The 21,452-nt window shown below is 42.5% G+C and overlaps 1 protein-coding gene across 2 annotated transcripts in view; it reads left to right on the top strand.

Moving 5' to 3' along the window:
• The window catches only part of LAMP3 (lysosomal-associated membrane protein 3), a 39,834-nt gene extending 24,455 nt beyond the window's left edge, over positions 1–15,379 (top strand). The window contains exons 5-6 of one of the 2 annotated variants that reach the window (XM_011945789.1): positions 2,358–2,528; positions 13,905–15,379. In XM_011945789.1, coding sequence (XP_011801179.1) covers positions 2,358–2,528; positions 13,905–14,038 — 305 coding nt within the window. In that variant the 3' untranslated portion in view covers positions 14,039–15,379. Of the gene's footprint in view, positions 1–2,357; positions 2,529–5,287; positions 5,597–13,904 lie in introns of those variants that run through there. The other variant, XM_011945788.1, reaches the window with a different exon arrangement.
• Positions 15,380–21,452: the final 6,073 nt, after the last annotated feature.

Genomic DNA, 21,452 nt, shown 5'->3' with positions numbered 1-21,452 from the left:
CCTGTCTCATTTAGGATAGAGAATAAATATTGTGAGTGCTAACATCAGTTAGCTAATGTTATCACTAGGGATGGACCAGATTTTAGCCAGCAATAGAGTAGCAATCTCTTAAGAGGCAAGGGAGGCTGGGTGCAGGGGTTCACACCTGTCATACTAACACTTTGGGAGGCTGAGGCGGGCAGATCACCTGAGGTCAGGGTTCAAGACCAGCCTGGCCAACATGGTGAAATCCCATCTCTACTAGAAATACAAAAAAAATTAGCCAGGCGTGATGGCGAACGCCTGTAATCCCAGCTACTCCGGAGTTTCAGGCAGGAGAATTGCTTGAACCTAGGAGAGGCAGAGGTTGCAGTGAGCCAAGATTGCACCACTGCACTCCAGCCTGGGCAACAGAGTGAGACTCTGTCTCAAAAAAAAAAAAAAAAAAAAAGGCAGGGAAGGGAAAGACTGATCAAAAATTAATTTAGAGCTCAGGGAGCACGAAAATCAATTCTAGGTCCTGATCCTAATGGCTGAGCAGGAGCTTAAGGAGTCACAGTAATGATGATTTTCATGTTAGTAGTGGTATTAAGAATAGTAATCAGTTGTAATTACAGTAGTGACAGTTGTAATGTTAGTGGGGATGGTAGTAGCAGACTCTCCCTGGATATAACACATGATACGGTCGTGTACACAGAGAATTCAGTATGTTGTCTAGGGCATTTGCATGTGCAGACACTGGCATTAATGCCACCTTGTTAATTCATCCTGGGACTATTCCTTACTGTAACTACTAAGTGGACCAGACAGTTGAGTCCTCTGACTAGTGAAATTTCTACCATTCAAGAAGCTATAGTGTAGTTAGAAGGGTGCTTAGTAAGCATGGAATTAGAGAAAATGGAGTTCATTGTATGATTAATTATTTTTCTTTTATTATTATTTATTTATTTTTGAGACAGAGTCTCGCTCCATTGCCCAGGCTGGAGTGCAGTGGCACAATCTCACCTTACTGCAACCTCCACCTTTCGGGTTCAAGCGATTCTCCTGCCTCAGCCTCCCTGAGTAGCTGGGATTACATGCACCCACTTCCACGCCTGGCTAATTTTTGTATTTTTAGTAGAGACAGTGTTTCACCATGTTGGCCAGGCTGGTTTCAAATTCCAGACCTCAAGTGATCTGCCCAGCTCAGCCTCCCAAAATGCTGGGATTACAGGCATGAACCACCATGCCCAGCCTATTTATTTATTTATTTTAGAGACAGTCTTGCTCTGTGTCCCAGGCTGGAGTGTAGTGGCATGATCATAGGTCACTGCAACCTTGAACTTCTGGGCTCAAATGATCCTCCCACCTCAGCCTCCCAAGTACTTGGGACCACAGGCACATACCACCATGCCTGGCATCAATAATTAAAATGTTTAACTTCATCTGCCTTGAAGCCTCCACTTCCTTGAGCAGGGTATACCTGTCATAAGACAGGGCAGTCCTTGGGCAGGTTTCTCTACCCAGACGGCACTCAGATGGGAAGAGATGGGCCTCTCCCTTCTCTCTGTTTCTGTGGATGGATGCAACAACTCCTCCTAATGCGTTCTTTTTCTTTTTTTTTTTTTTTGAGATAGAGTTTCACTCTTGTTGCCCAGGCTGGAGTGTGATGGCGCAATCTCAGCTCACCACAACCTCCACCTCCCGGGTTCAAGTGATTCTCCTGTCTCAGCCTCCCAAGTAGCTGGGATTACAGGCATGTGCCCCCATGCCTGGCTAATTTTGTAGTCTTAGTAGAGACAGGGTTTCTCCATGTTGGTCAGGCTGGTCTTGAACTCCCGACCTTAGGTGATCCACCCGCCTCGGCCTCCCAAAGTGCTGGGATTACAGGCAAGAGCCACTGTGCCCGACCCTTAATGAGTTCTTGAAACTGCTCTTCTAATCCATTCAGCCTGGTGATAGGCAAGTGCTCCATTTGCTGACTGCGTGTCCCTTCACTGATTCATTAAGGGTTCTGTGACTTTCTAAGTCTCAGAAAGCAATCTTCTCTTACCTCTAAAATTTTGGAGGCACCTCTCTGTAGTCCCCAAGTACTGACTAGTTCCCACCCACTCTGTCCCCAGTGATTTAAAATAACCAAAGAACACATCTCAAAAGTCCTCATTTCAGTGTTTGTGCATTCCAGTTTATGTGAGGCGTCTCCCTTATACCCCAAACAGAGCAGCTGAAAAAGCCTCCAAACCGCACCAGGGTGTTTTTTCATGGGGAGAAGGTGGCAGAACCCCCAGAGAGCCACTCGGAAGGAAGTCCATTTAGTTGCACATGGGAAGCCCGGCCACAGCTGGAGCTCAGGGGATGCCTGTCAAGACTCTTAAGAAATCTATATGTCACCTTTTCAGAGACAATTTACCAAGGAATGAAGCATGCAGTGGTGATGTTCCAGACAGCGGTCGGGCATTCCTTCAAGTGCGTGAGTGAACAGAGCCTCCAGCTGTCAGCCCACCTGCAGCTGAAAACAACCAATGTCCAACTTCAAGCCTTTGATTTTGAAGATGACCACTTTGGAAATGGTAAGTTAAAGATGGATCAGGTCGCAAACATACACTTTAGAGTCCCCAGGATAGATCCAAATGGTTTTCTGTCTGCAGATGTCCAAGGAGCCAGCATGTCATGAGCTTCCTGGGACAGTATGATTCCACACAGCTCACAGGGCCAGGCTCCTCTGGCCACCTCAGAATCAGGCACCTGCACCCACCCAGTCACGGCTGTCCCACAGCAGATTACATTCTCTTAGACTCTCACACATTCTCATTCATTTAAACACTCATGCGCTCAATCAAAACAGAAAATACCACCTGCGACTTCCCTTTATGTCCTGGTGGGTGTAAATTCAGATATGTTTGGAGGACACTTTAAAGATCCTCAGTATCAGTAATATCTAAAATCGAGATTTCAGAATTCTTTCCCACCTGCAGAGGGAAAAGAGCAAAATGGAGCAATTCAAGATAGAAGGAAACTCTGTTGGAACCCCTCTTCTCAATTACAAGCTGTCGCACCCAACAGTGTTTCCTCAGAGTTGGTTTTAGTTTCCCTCTAAATTCTGCTTTGAGTTCTGACCATCACAGGCAGAGCTTGCCTGATGACTGCCCTGGAGGAAAACACATCCCTGGACAAGGGCCAGGAGCAGACCAGGGTGACTTTCCAGAAAAGCCCTCTTCTCCCTTCCAGGAACACATTGTTACAAGGATTTCTACATATGACCAGGAGAGTCATATACCAGAAAAAGCCCTCTTCTCCCTTCCAGGAAAACAGTGTTACGAGGATTTCTACATGTGACCAGGAGGGTCATGTACTTCAATTTCTAAAACATCCCTCTCATAATAACTAAAAAATGTGATAAGACCTTCCCAGTTACCAAAAACAGATTTAGCTAGAAGTTTAGCCGTCTTTTAAATGTCTGCAATATGAATCTGATTTTGCCTTGGGTTCCATCATGAAATGGCAGACGCGTGTAGCAGAAAACTTCTCCACATGTACTCAGTGGGAGGCATTTGGCAGAGGAAGGACTGGGCGTGGCTTGCCTTGGGTTCCCTGGTTTCTGTAGGCTTTGTCGGAGTCCCACAGTCATATGAAAATTTGCCAGTAGGGGTTGCCCCCATTTGTCATCCACTCTCAAAACTTCTAGTGTTGAAAACTCTTTCTTTCTTTTACAATCATTATGAAGGTTTGAAAAACTTCTATAATCGTGTGATCTTAAAAAAAGGTACACACTTGCTCTTCTTCCCCTTCAGAAGCTCTGTGAAGCAGGAAGTGATCGGGTCTGGGAAATCTCTTAGTGGCACAGGTGGGAAATAAAACCTTTCAGCAGGACGTGCCTGGCCTCCTATTAGCAGTGTTCACAGGCATGCATAGAAAAACTCTCTTGTCTTTACATTTTTTTTCTTAAAACCATCATTAATTGGATAGTTTTCCAAACAACAGACTTCAGAGTTCTCCTTAACTCCTCTCCCTCCAGCAGACTCTCATACAAATAGTCACAAAGCCCTAACAATTCCACTTCCAAAATGTTCCCCTTGTTCTCCCACTGTCACCCTATCAACTCAACGCCATCTTCCTAGTGTTTGCACTTCAAATTTCACTAAAATGCTCAAATGCGAAGAGGCATGTCATTCTGTAAATAGGATTTTCTAGCAGAGAGTAAGAGAAGGGGGAAAAGAGGAGCAGGTTACCATACCATATGGTGTTTAACAGATACACGTGCAGAGGGTTACGGGAGCCCAGAGGAAGCTGTGATTGACAGCATTGCTGATGAGACAGTGGACTAAAGAAGTCTTGACTGATGGGCGATTTTTAAACAGGGGCTTGAAGAACTGGAGAGGAATCCAGCAAGTGTCAAAGCTGAGACTTGTAAAAGATAATGGTCATCCCAAACAGTAGACTCCTGACTCCTAAAATCTCGTCCTCCCTAAAATCCTGGAGCCTGCAAACATTGTTTTTTGTTTATTGAGTTTTAAAGTTTTTGCTGTCTTTTCCTTTTGCGGTTTATTATGCTGTTTTAGCAGCCCCAAGCTATCTGAGCAGCCCCTTTAAGAAACACAGAGTTAGGGCCAGGCATGTTGGCTGACTCCTGTAATCCCAGCACTTTGGGAGGTCAAGGCAGGTAGATCACTTGAGGCCAGGACTTTGAGACCAGCCTGGCCAACATAGCAAAACCCCATCTCTATTAAACATACAAAAAATTAGCCCGGCATGGTGGCACATGCCTGTAATCCCAGCTACTTGGGAGGCTGAGGGATGAGAATCACTTGAAACCAGGAGGCAGAGGTCGCAGTGAGCCGAGATTGAGTCACTGCACTCTGGCCTGGGTAACACAGTGGGACTCTGTCTCAAACTATCACTAGAGTGGGACAATATGGCTCCGGGAATTACTCTAAGTTGAGAGTCAAGACATAACTCTGATCACAACCCTCTAGGCCAAACTAGCATATTTTCTCAAAGCTGGATCTGCCTGGAAGCAGCATCAGAATCCCACCGGCCCCAGCTCAGACCACTGAATTACAATTTCTTGGGCATGTGTCTGGAGATCTGCAATTTAATAAGCTCCCTAATTAATTGCTAGTGCTACACATGTCAGATCCACTGTGGATCTGAGAGGATCTGAGAAGGAAAGATCCCTTTCCCTCTCATTTTCACCCACTGTGGTCTGAGCCCCAGCAGCTCCATCTCTCCCTCAGTCTCCTTCTCTCCAAAGCTGAGGCAGATGTGGCAGTGCCACTTCCCAGCATTTGTGGCCAGTCTGTAACACTTGTTACTCTGACTTCAATTACAGCGGATGAATGCTTCAGTGACAGAAACAGGAGAGAAATCCCTGTGGCCATGGGCCTGAGTATCACAGGACTGCTTGTCATTTTGCTAACCGCATGTCTGGTGGCCAGAAAGAGGCCCAGTAGAGGATATGAACGCATGTAAAGCCCCACTTTCTTCAAAACGTGCAAGGTTAAGGTCTTGGGAATTCCGGCCTCATATTCAGCCTGAAGTGAAAGGATTGACCTGTCTCGTTGCCTGTTGCACCCTCCTGAGCTGATTAGGAAGCCTAACTTCCCACCAAAGGGCTACCCCAGCGCTAGGAAACGGCACCTTCCCCACTTCTGCCTGTTGCCTTGGGGAGGCCATGCCAGGTGTGCTTGACACCCTCTGCCACACCTGCATATACCAGTGCTGGCTTCCGGAATTAGGGGCAATAGGCAGAGACATGAGCGGGGTGCTTGTGAGAAGGGAGGAAGCAAAAACCTGGAGGGAGAATCGTGGCGAAGACATTTGCAAATTGACTGATTTTTCTTAGACATTTTCAAGAGTCCTGATTTTCAGTTTTCAAAAGCATTACTTTAAAAAAACCCAATGCATTTCAAAGTTGGTTACAAAATGATTTTAAACTCCTGGATTTTACCAAAATTTGGTTTACTTAAATTATAGATGATCTTAGTATACTATTATTTTTTTAAAAAGCATATCCTACTCTATTGTAATGTATTATCTGTTTAAAAAATTAGGAAACTGCCTATTTCACTTTTTTAATTTAAAGCACATATCAAAGATCATGGCAAAAAAGGAGGAGCTCAATAAATATTAGCTCTTCCGTTCCTTCAGCTTCATGTGTTGACTGCCTTCTTAGCTACTTTTTTCCTGGTTTGTCAGCTTTTCTTTGATGCTGTTTTATTCTTGTAAATGTGTCCATTTGGACCATTGCAGGAGAGGAGGGAGGCAGAGCAGGGAAACAATCCGGAATGGCAAGCAGGAAGAGGTAGACCTGCCTGCAGGATCACTCACTTCCCTCTTATGCAAACATTCACCAAAAGCAGTACATTCCTGATGGCAGACGGTTGATATCTGAAGGAAAAATGCTATTAAAATATGGCTTAGGATGTTATTCATGGTTTCCTATTACATTGATTGGGGTTCAGAGAAAAGGGAGAGGAATGTTCTTAATTGATTCAGAGAAAGGGGAGAGGAATGTTCTTCATTGATTCTACTGACTGGAAGTTTTCTTGTTTTTCCAAATTCCAGAGGTGCCATTCATTATTTTTAACATGACGTTTATGAAATTTGACAACTCTAAAACTACTGCTTATTTGGGAAATGTACTGACTCCCCAGGAGGCATTTTTGCTCTCCTTGTTTTCTTAGAAGTGGGGCTGTGGGCGTGGGAACACCGCAGCTTCAAAAGAGCGCTAAGAGTCCCTGAAGACATCCAGAGTGTCAGGAAATGTCTGTTTCCCTCTTAAAACAGGAGATGTTGATGACAATCTGATATGAGGACCCAGGAGTTCCCCCAAGTGACTCGGGCTTAACAGCAAGAGCTTGGCTTTGGAGAGCTGCGATCTCCTTCCACCTCCTCCTTTAAACTGTCTCCTGCTCCAGGCTCCCCTGTGTCCAGTGTTAAGGGCACTTGAAAGTTCTGTACGGCAGAGGACAAGGTGTTTATTCACTGGCCACTCACCCTTCTGCAGAATGATTAATGTAAGGTTTACCTTCTAGCATGTGGAAATCCCTCCCCTCGCAGATGAAACAGAAGCAGAATTTAAAATCAAGTGTAGAGGGATATGACCATTCACTTAAATTTAATTTTCCTTCCTACCTTCTTCAGTGAGTTCTTTTGGGTGATGGCCACTGCTTGGACTCCTGCTATCTATTCCCCCCACCCCAGTACCAATTATTAGTAGAATTAATTTGAATTGGCATTCTGGTAACACAAAAAGCAAAGGTTTCATTGGAATGGCCAGTAAATAAATGCCTGGATGTGCAATTTACTCACAGTCCTGCCCACTTTCCAGGTGGAGAAGAGAGGGGGCAGCGGAGATGGGCTCCTCATCTGCCTCCTCTACTAACCACACACATATCCACCCTAAGAAGCCTGTGATGAGAGGGGAAAAAAATTCTGTGAACTCCTCCGTTACTAAATCTGGAGGAAAAAATAAAAAAGAGTGGGTTGCTTTATCTTCTTCCTTTTCTAACCTCGGATAGTGAAAATGGCTCCCAGGAAGACTGGGAAGAGTAAAGGTAGGGACTGATGGCGGTGAACTGGGGAAGCAACCCCAGGGCCGAGGATCACTGCAGGCTGCAGCTAGTTTCCATGCCACAAAAAAGAGAATAGAATCCAAATATCTAGCCCAAAGGGAAACATCAACTGAAATCAGATGCCATGGAAAGAAAGACCGTAATTCACCCAAATGGCATCATAGGAAATGGAGTATTTGGACTGACATGCTCAAGCATAAGCAAAATGAAAACCAACTGCCTGGTCACTGTGCCAAAATACTGCAGCAAAATCAGAATAGTATGAAATTAAATTAAGAAAAGGAGTGAGGGTGTATTCGTTTGCTAAGACTATCTTAGGAACATACTACAGTCTGGATGCCTTAAATAACGGAAATGTGTATTCCCACAGTTCTGGAGGCTAGAAATTCAAGGTCAAGGTGTCCACAGCATTGGTTTTTCTGAAACTTCTCTCCTTGGCTGTAGATGGCCTGTGTCTTCACGTGGTCTTCCTTTTGTACCTGTCTGTATCCATGTGTCCTCTTTGTTTAAGGATACCGTTTATATTGGATAGAGGCCTACCCTATTGACCTCATTGTCACTTATTGACTTCTTGAGAGACCCTGTGTCCTAATACATGTTCTGTGCTCCTGGAAGTTAGGACTTCACCATGTAAATTTGGGGGAAGGGAGGGGAGACAATTTAGTCCATAACAGAAAGTTAGAAATGAAAATAGTAAAATACAAAGAAAACATAATTCAAGGAACAGAAAGAAATTCCTGACAATTGCTTGATGCTGAGAATCACTTAATGTGAATTCTAGATAATCAGAGTTTAAAGATAAGATGTTAAAATGAAAGAGTAAGAAAACAAGAGGAATGTCAAAGCAATACACTACATAATGTATAGAAACAGTAAGAGGCAGAATAAATAGGGAGGAAATTATATTATTTTCACAGAGAGAATGACTGAGATCATTACAGGTAATACAGATAAACCTTATGATTAAAGCATTACAGGGAAGCTACTAGATATACAAGCTACTCAGCCCATCCAACATAAGTATAATTGGTGCCTCTGACATAGAGACCTCAAAAATAGAATGACAATATGTTTGAAGATTTAAGGAAATTTCCTTGAGATAAATCATTGAAGTTGGGATTAAAAGAGCATGTCCCAAAAAAGAATTGATGCCGAAAGTTTAACACTGGGACATATCAGAAACAAGCTATAAAACTTTAAACATAAAGAAGTCTTTAGGCCTTTATGGAAAATAAAATAAAATCACCTGTAAACAGGGAAAGTTAAAGTTGACCTCCAATTTCTTCACAACATTTAAAGCCAGCAAATAATTTCTACAATGATCTAAGAAAAAAAAGTATGACCCAAAAATATCAAGTATAAAGACAATAGGCAGATATTCTTTTGTTTGTTTGTTTGTTTGTTTTGAGACAGTCTTGCTCTGTCGCCAGGCAGATATTCTTAACTGTGAAATAATTCAAAGGATACAGCACAAGTAAGCCCTTCTAAAAAATATTGCTTGACAATGAAATTCACTGAGAGAGGAAATGAGTCGCAATATAAACAAGGAAATAAGCAGCCTTTAGGAATAGAAAAGTCACAGTAGGCCTGGCGTAGTGGCTCATACCTGTAATCCCAACTCTTTGGGAGACTGAGGCAGGAGGATTGCTTGAGCCAAGGAGTTTAAGACCAGCCTGGGCAACATAGCAAAACCCCATCTCTACAAAAAATACAAAAATTAGCCGGGCATGGTGGTGCATGACTGTAGTCCCAAACTACTTGGAAGGCTGAGATGGGAGGATGACTCGAGCCTGGGAGGTCCAGGCTGCAGTGAGCTGCAATCGCCACTGCACTCCAGCCTGGGTGACAGAGTGAGACCCTGTCTCTAAATCAACAAATAAAATAAATGGAAAAAAAAGACTGACGTTGGTGAATAGTGGATCCATTTATATATAAAACGTACTAAACAATTATGGGTCTGGGAATACAAACACACCTTCCCATATATGAAATGATATTTGTACATGGTTATTCATTACAACGTTATTTGTAATAGCAAAAAAGTGAAAACAAGCCAAGGGTCCATCAGTAGGGGCCAGATTTTGAAACTGATTCATCCCACAATGGAATCCTTAAACAGCTACAAGAAGAATGAGGATGCTATGTATGTTTAAGGAAAGAGTTCCAAAATATATTATATCAAAAACGTATAGTGCATAATAGTATATTCATTATTGTCCTATCTGCACAAAGAAACATCAGAAATATAAATAAGAACTAAGGAAAATAATTATCTAATGGAGATAGGAAGAACTAAGAAGAAGGGGCAAGGGTAGAAGTGAAACTTCTCAAAGTACAGCATCTTGTATTATTTTGACTTTTTAAATCATATGAATGTGTTAAAGAGTCAGAATACTTTTTTTTTTTTTTTTTTTTGAGACGGAGTCTCACTCTGTCGCCCAGGCTGGAGTGCAATGGTGCAATCTGGGCTCACTGCAAGCTCCGCCTCCCGGGTTCACGCCATTTTCCTGCCTCAGCCTCTCGAGTAGCTGGGACTACAGGTGCCCGCCACCACGCCTGGTTATTTATTTATTTATTTATTTTGTATTTTTAGTAGAGATGGGGTTTCACCATGTTAGCCAGAATGGTCTCTATTTCCTGACCTCATGATCCGCCCACCTCGGCCTCCCAAAGTGCTGGGATTACAAGCCTGAGCCCGCACGCAGCCAGTCAGAACACATTTTTAAAGATTACAGGAATGATAGTTATCAAATAGAATTGAAGTGTCATAAACCTATACAATGGATCAAGGTCAAAGATTATTTCCTTAAGTTGAAATAGCAACCAAAACATTCTTCACACAGGGGCTTGGTGGGTGGCTGCTGGCAACATATTTTATTGTGGGCTTCTTGATGATAAAATTTAAGCTAAAAACTTCAAAAATTAATAGTTTTAAAAACATTTTTTACTTAGCAGGCAATTGAAATGCATGGTACAAAAATAAGTGATAAGGTTATTGTAAAATGAAATGGACAGAATAAATATTTGATTTAATTTTCCGTCTATGAGAATTTCACAATAAAATCAGTTTACTTTGTAAAAAAAAATAAAAATGAAACAAAAAAACCTAGACAATGTTAAAAACAGTAACATAACTATTCAAAATTTGGAGTTGTCTGGGCACAGTGTCTCACGCCTGAAATTTTGGGAGGCTGAGGTTGAAGGATCACTTGAGGCCAGTTCAAGACCAGCCTGGGCAACATAGTAAGACCCCATCTCTCCAAAAAATTTAAAAAGTAGCTGAGTGGGGTGGCATTTGCCTGTACTACTAGTTACTTGAGAAGCTGAGGTGGGAGGATGGCTGACCTCAGGAGTTTGAGGCTTCAGTGAGCTATGAGTATACCACTGCGCCCCAGCCTGGGCAACAGAACAAGACTGTGTCTCAAAAAAAAAATTTTCTTTGGGGTTGAAGAGAGGGGAGATGCAAGGGAATCTGTTAGTGCTAGTCGTTCAAAACAGTATCAATAGATAATGTTTAAACTGGAAACAAGATTTAGCAAACACAAGTCCAATTTACTTCATAACCTCTTAATGTCTTTTATAATTGTTTAATGCATACTTCAGAATCTCTTTCTACAACTTTAAAGGGGCCCCTTATGAACCAATATTTCCCATGACAAACATTGGTGTGTGATAATTCCTTCAGTTTAAGTTTTTTTCTTCTATTAAATGCAAGTAAAATTGAAATTAACAAATGTAATAAAATAGTACTTGTATGATCCTATCTTAATAAAAGTATTTCTATTTATTTTTCTAACCTATCTATCCTTGTAGTTCTAAAGAAAGATGCCTGAAATAATGTTTCTCCATGTTAGCAATGACATTTCTGGGTGGATGGCCCTGGGATAATTGGTTTTACTTTTTTGTTTGTGATTTTCTCTACTATTTTAGTTATTTATAATGAGCATAGACTATTTAAAATAGAGTGATTTTGCTTTAAGCATGCACATGAGTTTGCACATGTACACACACACACACACACACACATATTCACAGAGGAACCACATGCCCAAAAAGGTTTATAGTGATTGATTCAAATAGAAGAAATGTGGTGATTGGATCAGTCACTACTTTTCTTTGTGTACTCTTTTGCATTTTAGAAATGTTTAAACAATGTTAAATAATTTAATCATTTAACAAAACTGTATAGACAGTAAAAGTTGCCCTCCACTTCCCTCCTAGTCCTGCTCCCAGTTTTTGGTGTATCTTTGCACACCGGACCCACAGCACACGGGTTTGGGTTCACACGATGCTTCACGGATCTTAGGGAACTTCTGTTACAGAACACTGAGACCTACCACGTTCTTTTTCATGGCCATATTATTTTCTATTGTCCGAATACTATTTTAGTTTTTACGTATATTTAAATTGTCTCTCATAAAATGAGCAGTGCTGTAATATATCTTTGCGTAGTTGTGCAAATATATCTTTGGGATAATTTCCTAGAGATGGAATCATTGGGTCAACATTTGCGTGCTTTACCTTTTGTTTTAACTTTTTGTATTTTTTCCTACTCATTTTAATTCCTTAAAACTTGTCAAAGTTCTTTTTTTATTTAAGAAATATAGGCCAGGTATGGTGGCTGACGCCTGTAATCCCAGCACTTTGGGAAGTCAAGGACTGCGTGAGCCCAGGAGTTTGAAACCAGCCTGGGCCACATAGCAAGACCCCATCTCTAAAAAATAAAAAATTAACCTGGCATGGTGGCACACACCCTTAGTCCCAGCTACTCAGGAGGACAGGGTGGGAGGATGGCTTGAACTCAGGAGTTCCAGGCTGCAAAAAAAGAGAAGCATATATAAGTAACAAAGTTTCACTTACTCCAAAAGGTCTTATCATGGAAAGCAACATATCTCTGTCCCCCTGCCTCCCTGCCCCAAGATACAAAATACATTTAACTAATTTTAACAATTTCTTCTGATTGCTGTCTCCATAACTCTAAAAAGTAAAAAGTTTATCATGATAGTTCCTAATTCATCCATTTTAGACTTCCTGCTATGGCACATAAAGATTTGTGGTTACACAACTATTTTTGGTTAAATCAGTAAGGTATTAAGGCATGCATTATTATAGTTTTATAAATATTGCCTGCTGTCAAGCCAAATAGTGTACTACAAGCACAGTTTCTTTCCTGTCCAAATTTTCTTTTTCCTGGGATCTCTGATTGCCACTCTGTCTTCTCTGACCTCTTCTGATCCTTTTTTTCTCGGATCTCAGGTACACTGAATTGCGTTGATGGCGATCCTTGGTTCAGGACATAATTTCAGTGTTGGTTCATACAACGACCCCACACATGTATCTTTTTAGCTATCTATGGCTAAGACATGGTTCTTCATTTATTTGCCGTTTTCTCCCAGTCTCTTCATTATTCTATCAACTTCCCCCTTTTCCCGAGACCCCTCCATCTTTCCTCAGTTGAGATTTATTAGTCTCTGACTCAATCAATTACATTTAGATGAATTGAGTAAGCGCTTTCTAATGGTATAAAGGAAAAACAGTTTTGATAAGTTTGTAAACTCTCACTTTTAAGCTCTCATAAATAATTTGGTCTGTTTTCTAATATTAGCTAAAAGTAATACAATAAAACCTTAGGAGTGATAAAATTGTTTTATAAAGTGGATAAAAACCATGTTTCTCAAGAGATCATCTGTAATCTGGTCACTGGTCACCAAATGGTCTTTGTTTTTTTTTTGTTTTTTGTTTTTGTTTTTGTTTTTTGAGATGGAGTTTCACTCTTGTTGCCCAGGCTGGAGTGCAATGGTGTGATCTTGGCTCACCCCAACCTCTGCCTCCCGGGTTCAAGCGATTCTCCTGCCTCAGCCTCCCGAGTAGCTGGGATTACACATGTGTCACGTGCCCGGCTAATTTTGTATTCTTAGTAGAGATGGGGTTTCTCCATGTTGGTCAGGCTGGTCTCGAACTCCTGACCTCAGGTGACCTGCCCACCTCGGCCTCCCAAAGTGCTGGGATTACAGGCGTGAGCCACCGCACCCAGCTGGTCTCTTTTCTGTAAGCATATCCCACTTAGCAGGCAGTATGCCTGGAGTGACTTCTTACCCAGTTCAGGAAATGAGGATTATGATTATTGAATGTTAATTACTGAGAAAATATGGTTTTTTAATCTTCTAACAGTCTTACATATTATTTGCTGACTTTATAAATTAGGAAATTGCAAAGGTAAATTACCTGTCCAAGGTCACAAAGCTAGTTAATGGTGGAGTTAAAAGTCAAGCTTTGTTTGATGCCAAAGCTCATCTTCTTTCCCCTCTAGCCTACTTTCTGGACTGCATCACCAAACCTTACCCACTGTATTGTATTTGTTTTCTCTCTTAGTGGATGAGTGCTCGTCTGACTACACAATTGTGCTTCCTGTGATTGGGGCCATCGTGGTTGGTCTCTGCCTTGTGGGTATGGGTGTCTATAAAATCCGCCTAAGGTGTCAATCATCTGGATACCAGAGAATCTAATTGTTGCCCGGGGGAAATGAAAATAATGGAATTTAGAGAATTCTTTCATCACTTCCAGGATGGATGTTGGGAAGTTCCCTTAGAGTGTGGGTCCTTCAGACAATGTAAACCACCATCTTCTACTCAAACCAAGTGAGTCATGTGTGATTTAAGTTCAGGCAGCATATCAATATCTATATACTTTTCGTTTATTTTATGAAAGATATAGTAAGCTGTTTATTTTCTAGTTTCCTTTAGAATATTTTAACCACTCAAAGTCAACATTTGAGGTATGTTGAATTAGCATAATACATGTAAAGTAGAATAAGCCTTCAAATTATAAACCAAGGGTCAGTTGTAACTAATACTACCTGTGTTTGCATTGAAGATTTTATTTTACCCTTAATCTTAAAAGAAATGCCCTTGCTTTGTTTATCAAATGGACTTTCAGTGCTTTTACTATCTGTGTTTTATGGTTTCATGTAACATACATAATCCTGGTGTAGCACTTATCTCTCTTTTTCCACTTTACATTTTTTGTTTTTGTTTTTTGAGACGGAGTTTCACTCTTGTCACCCAGGCTGGAGTACAATGGTGCAATCTTGGCTCACGGCAACCTCTGCCTCCCAGGTTCAAGTGATTCTCCTGCTTCAGCTTCCCAAGTAGCTGGGACTACAGACACACCCCACCACGCCTGGCTAATTTTTGTGTTTTTAGTAGAGACGGGGTTTCACCATGTTGGCCAGGCTGGTCTTGAACTCCTGACCTCAGGTGGTCCACCCACCTCAGCTCCCAAAGTGCTAGGATTATAGGCATGAGCCATTGTGCCCGGCCTTAAATGTTTTTTTTTTTTGAATCATCAAAAAGAACAACATATCTCAGGTTATCTAAGGTTTTTTAGTAAAACCAACAAAAAGAACAAATCAGCTTATATTTTTTATCTTGATGACTCCTGCTCCACAATTGCTAGACTAAGAATTAGGTGGCTACAGATGATAGAACTAAATAATAAGCAAGAGACAATAATAATGGCCCTTAATTGTTAACATAAGCACCAGACTCTAGGCTAAGCACTTTACCTACATCTCATTTCATTCTCACAACTTATAGGTGAATGAGTAAACTGAGACTTAAGGGAACTAAATCACTTAAATGTCACCTGCCTGACTGATGGCAGAGCCAGAGCTTGAACTCATGTTGGTCTGACACCAAGGTCTTTGGTCTTCTGAATACACCAAGTTGCCTACAAAAACAATGACACCACACTCTGCCTGAAGGCTCACACCTGCCTGCAACCATATGCTCACCTTACCGGAAACGGCTTTATCCAGCATCTTGAGACTTTAGGGTAGATGAAAGGAGAGCTTTGCATCTTGAGGCATTAGGGTAGATGAAAGGAGAGCTTTGCAGACAATAAAATAGCCTATCCTTAATAAATCCTCCACTCTCTTGAAGGAGACTGAGGGGCTTTGTAAAACATTAGTTTCTTATTTTTGTGGGATTGTTTAGCTGGGATGTAAAGATGAAGGCATGGAATAAACTTCTCAAAGTATTTTTAATTTTTTCCAATAATATAGAAACTTTGCTAACCAACTATTCTTTCTTGAGTGTATAGACCCCTCTTGTGGTAACTTCCTGCTTCTGCACTTCATATCTATATTTTCTGTTGTTCACTTTATTCTGTAGAGCAGTCTGCCAAGAATTTTATTCCTGCTGTTTTTTTGCTGCTAAAGAAAGGAGTTAAGTCAGGATAACAGAAAAGTCCACATAACCCTAGAATTCTTAGTCAAGGAATAATTCAAGTCAGCCTAGAGACCATGTTGACTTTCCTCATGTGTTTCCTTACAACTCAGTAGGTTGTCAAGGTCCTGACTTTAATCTTAATAAAACATTGAATTGTATTAAAAGTTTTTGTAATAAAAACTTACTTTGGAGATTTGTGCATGTCATTTATTTTTTATGATTCATTTTTGTGCTGTATAAAATTTTGTTTGTAATCATCTTAGGTTTTTGCTCAGATCAATGAGTTAAATCATCTTCCTATAGTTTATTCTATTCTCCATTGCCACATTATCACTTGGTAGGAATTCTTGAGAAGATAAACCACATTAAAGTTACATATGAAATGTCTCAACTCTTAGCTTAGACTGACTGCATTGCTAGTTTACTTAAGTGTAGCCACATTTGTTCATTCATTCATTTGATCACCGTTGATTAAGAATTTGCTAAATGCCAGATACTCTTATAGGAGCTGAGATGAGTAGGAGGTCCTATATTAGTTACCTATAGTGAGCAGAGAGCAAGAGAGAGAGGGCCGGGTGCCGTGGCTCACGCTTGTAATCCCAGCACTTTGGGAGGCCAAGGCGGGCAGGTCACGAGGTCAGGAGTTTGAAACCAGCCTGGCCAATATGGTGAAACTCTGTCTCTACTAAAAATACAAAGTAGCCGGGCATGGTGGTGCGCCCCTGTAGTCCCAGCTACTGGGGAGCCTGAGGCAGAAGAATCACTTGAACCCAGGAGGTGGAAGTTGCAGTGGGCCGAGATCGTGCCACTGCACTCCAGCGTGGGCAACAGAGCAAGACTCCGTCTCAAAAAAAAAAAAGAGAGAGAGAGAGACTGACCAAGATGAAAGCTGTCATATCCTTTATAACCTAATCACAGAAGAAACATACTATCACTTCTCTGTTTTTTTATGGTTCACACAGAACATCCCTGGTATGCTTTGGAAGGGGACTACACAAGGGCTTGAATGCCAGATTTCTTAGTCCATTTTGTGCTGTTATCACAGAATACCACAGATTTTGGGATAACTTACAAGCAATAGAAGTTGATTTGGTCATGGTTCTGGAGGCTGGGAAGTCCAAGATGCAAGGGCCAAATCTGATGTGCGTCTTCTTGCTGCATTGTAAGATGGTTAAGGCATCACATGGTGCGAGGACACAGAAAAGAGAGCAAGACGGGCCCACACTTGTAATAATAGCATTAGTCCATCCATGAGGGCAGAGCCATTATGACCTCATTGCCTCTGAAAAGTTCCGCTCCTCAACACTGTCACATCATAGATTAAGTTTCCATCACACTTTTGAATTGTACATTAAGTTTCCAACATATGGTTTGGGGGACACCTGCAAACCATAGCGCCAGGAAAGGGAGGAACTCCTGGAGGCATTGTGGGTGCTGCCTACCCCAGGTGCCTACCGTCAAGGTGCACATTGTGGAATTAGTGGTTTACTTTTTGGAGAGAACTTGGGTAAATAAATTCCAGTATACATACTAAGAGAAGTGGATTAACAGAAAGATATACAAGGGACGATGAAAGCAAGGCCCTTTCCAGCCTGCTTCCAAACCTACCCCAGGTGTAGCACCTCCTCAGGAGCACAGCCTCCCGACCCTGGTGATGAAGGTCCATCGACCACAGGGGCTGGTGTTGACCCATTTGTCTACAGCACTGACGTCACGGCTTCACCTTCCTAAAAGCAAGTACCCAGGATGGCTCCAGCCCCTACCCAATCTCCCCCCCACCTTTGTTCTTCTCACACTTTCTTACTTTGTAAGGTCCTAGATCTTCCTCTGGACTCCTATTTGGGGCTCTGAGCTTGAAGGCCAGGAAGGTCTGAGGACACAAATACATGAGCCACTCCTTCCTGGCCCGGGACTTGGTTCTCTAGGATGATTTGCTGTGAGGTTTCCCTCTGCCCACTAAGTAAGAGAAGTATAAATGATAAAAAGGGATGGAAGAAGAATCTCTGCCAATGAAAAAAGAGTTTCATTTTATAATACTCCGACCCCTCCCTCATCAACAAGTCCCTTCACCCCACCTTAGTGCCTCCAAAAGATGCCAGTTTTGGTCAAGTGTTGGCAGGCATGAAGAAGAGAGGTTTAGGCCGGGCACCATGGCTTACACCTGTAATCCCAGCACTTTGGGAGGCTGAGGCCATTGGATCACCTGAGGTCAGGAGTTTGAGACCAGCCTGGCCAATATTGTGAAACCCCGTCTCTACTAAAAATATAAAAATTAGCCAGACATGGTGGCTAGCACCTGTACTCCCAGCTATTTGGAAGGCTAAGGCAGGAGAATCATTTGAACCTGGAAGGCAGAGGTTGCAGTGAGCCACGATGGCAGCACTGCCCTCCAGCCTGGGCAACAGAGCGAGATTCTGTCTCAAAAAAAAAAAAAAGAAAAAAGATGTTTTATTTTGTTTTTAACTTAACTAGTTTTATATTAAGACCAAGATTGACTATGGATATATTTGTGAAATAAATTCTCTTGTCAAAATTCTAAAATCTCTTTCACTTTCCAGATATTCCCTCATGCTGTCCTGGCAAACTTTCTTCTTAAGTGCTCATGTATTCTAACTTCCTCATATCTCCACCAGCCCCACCACCTCACCCCAACATGCTTCAGCTGATCCCCACAATTTTATTCACTCACTCGATACCATTTTTTTTTTAACGGAGTCTCGCTCTGTCACCCAGACTGGAGTGCAATGGCACTGTCTCAGCTCACTGCAACCTCTGTCTGGGTTCAAGCAATTCTCCTGCCTCAGCCTCCCGAGTAGCTGGGATTGCACATGCACCACCACACCCGGCTAATTTTGTATTCTTAGTGGAGATGGGGTTTTTCCATATTGGCCAAGGTAGTTTCAAACTCCTGACCTCAGGTGATCCGCCCTCCTCAGCCTCCCAGCGTGCTGGGATTACAGGAATGAGCCACTGCACCCAGCCTGTTTGTTTTGAAACAGGGTCTCACTCTGTTGCCCAGGCTGGAGTGCAGCAGTGTGATCATGGGGAGGCAGGCAGAAGTGAAGAGGAAAGAGACTTGTTTTTATTTTATTTTATTTTATTTTATTTTTTTTTTTTTTTTTGAGACAGGGTCTTCATCTGTCACCCATGCTGGAATGCGGTGGTGTGATCATGGCTTACTGTAGCTTCAACTTCCCAGGCTCCGGTGACCCTCCCACTTCAGCCTCGAAGGTAGCTGGGACTACATGTGCGTGCTATCACACCCTACTAATTTTTATTTTTTTCCTATAGATATGGGGTCTTGCTATGTTGCCCTAGCTGGTCTAAATTTCTGGGCTCAAGTGATCCACTCACCTCTGCCTCCCAAAGTGCTGGAATTACAAGCATGAAGCACGACTCCTGGCTCATTATCATGTGTTAGTAACCCATTGTGGAGTTGTCTTTTATCTCTCCCAAAGCCACATGTATTTTGTCAAAAGATATTACCTTAATCCAAAGGCATAAAGCTTCAGCTGGATGCCATGGCTCATACCTGTAATCCCAGCACTTTGGGAGGCCAATGCAGGCAGATCATTTGAGGCCAGGAGTCCGAGACCAGCCTGGCCAATATGGCAAAACCCCATCTCTACTAAAAATACAAAAATTGGTTGGGCATGGTGACACGCGCCTGTAGTCCCAGCTACTCGGGAGTGGGGGGGCATGAGAATTGCTTGAACCCAGGAGGCAGAGGTTACAGTGAGTTGAGATGGCGCCACTGCACTCCAGTCTGGGTGACAGAGTGAGACTCTGTCTCAAACAACATCAACAACAAAACAAAGGCATAAAGCTTTATGTATGAGGTTTTAGGCCTGAGCACAAGATTTGCAAGAGGAATCTTTCAAAGCAGCAGGATCTCCTGGCCTCTATCTATTCTCAGCACCTGCCAGGAGTCCCACACTTCCTGTTAAGACAGCTCTGACCGTAAGCTTGTTTTATATTGACATGCCTCTGTAGCTTCACTAGCTACTGGATGGACACTTTTAATTGGACAGTTTTAAAAGACATTACCGGCTGGGCAGAGTGGCTCACGCCTGTAACCCCAGCACTTTGGGAGGCCGAGGACGGCGGATCATTTGAGGTCAGGAGTTTGAGACCATCTTGGCCAACATGGTTGAGACCCTGTCTCTACTAAAAATGTAAAAATTAGCCAGGCATGGTGGCGGGCACCTATAATCTCAGCTGCTTGGAAGGCTGAGGTGGGAGAATAACTTGAACTCGGAAGGTGGAGGTTGCAGTGAGCCACGATACAGCCACTGCACTCCAGCCTAGGTGACAGAGCAAGACTCCATCTCAAAAAAAAAAAAAAAGACATTACCTCCAATTTTCTTCCAGAAATAGGTGAGTTGTAAATAATAGATATCCAGATGATATGGAGATATTTGAATACAGGATTTTGTTTTAAGATGGGGTGTGGCCCTGTTGCCCAGGCTGGAGTAAAGTGGCATGCTTATGGCTTACTGTAACCTTGAACTCTTGGGCTCAAGTGATCCTTCCATCTCAGCCTCCCAAGTAGTTGGAACTACAGGCATGCCCCACCACACCCAGCTTTCTTTTTGTAGGGACAGGGTCTTGCTGTGTTGCCCAGGCTGGTCTGAAATTCCTGTCCTCAAGCAATTCACTCACTTTGGCCTCCCAAACCACTGAGATCGCGGCCGTGAACCATACCACACCTAGCCAGAATACAGAATTTTTTAAAACCAGACTTTCTATCTTGTTTGACTTATGATTTGAAACTGTTCATCAAGATTTCCTTGAAACTCGACTGGGTGTGGTGGCTCACACCTATAATCTCAGCACTTTGGGAGGCTTAGGCAGGCAGATCACTTGAGGTCAGGAGTTTGAGACCAGCCTGGACAACATGGCGAAACCCTGTCTCTACTGAAAATACAAAAATTAGCCTGGCATGGTGGCACACGCTTGTAGTCCTGGCTACTCAGGAGGCTGAGGCAGGAAAATCGTGTGAACCCAGGAGACAGAGGTTGCAATGAGCCAAGATAGCACCACTGCACTCCAGCCTGGGCAACAGAGCAAGACTCTGTCTCAATAAATAAATAAAAAAATACTTTCTTGAAACTCTTATCCATGACCTCTGATCCATCACACTCCAAAGTCTCCACTTCGTACTGCGCAGCCCTCCTCTGCTGTCATCTTTCTTGGCTCTTCTGCTTTCCTCCGATTCCTTAAATATAGGCTGTAGCACTCAGGGTTCTCCAGAGAAGCAGAACCAATAGGAGATATATGTGTGTGTGTGTGTGTGTGTGTGTGTGTGTGTGTGTGTGTGTGTGTGCATGCGCGTGTGTGTGTGTGATTAGGTCTGGAATCTCAAGCAGGAATTAATATTGCAGTCTTGAGGTAGAATCACCTTTTCTCTGTAAACCCTCCAGTTTTGCTCTAAGGCCTTCACTTATTTTGACAAGGCCCATTCACCTTATCAAGGAGAGTCTCCTTTACTTAAAGCCAACTGACTGTAGATATTAACAACATCTACAAAACATATAGATATATATATAATTTGAGATGGAGTCTCGTTCTGTTGTCCAGGCTGGAGTCCAGTGGCACAATCTCAGCTCACTGCAACCTCCGCCTCACAAGTTCAAGCAATTCTCCTGCCTCAGCCTCCTGAGTAGCTGAGATTACAGGTGCATGCCACCAC

This window comes from Colobus angolensis, unplaced genomic scaffold, assembly GCF_000951035.1.
Source record: "Colobus angolensis palliatus isolate OR3802 unplaced genomic scaffold, Cang.pa_1.0 Scaffold245, whole genome shotgun sequence".
Classification (NCBI taxonomy): domain Eukaryota; kingdom Metazoa; phylum Chordata; class Mammalia; order Primates; family Cercopithecidae; genus Colobus; species Colobus angolensis.
Note: the sequence above shows the minus strand (reverse complement) of the source record. Positions and strands in the feature narration are given on the sequence as shown.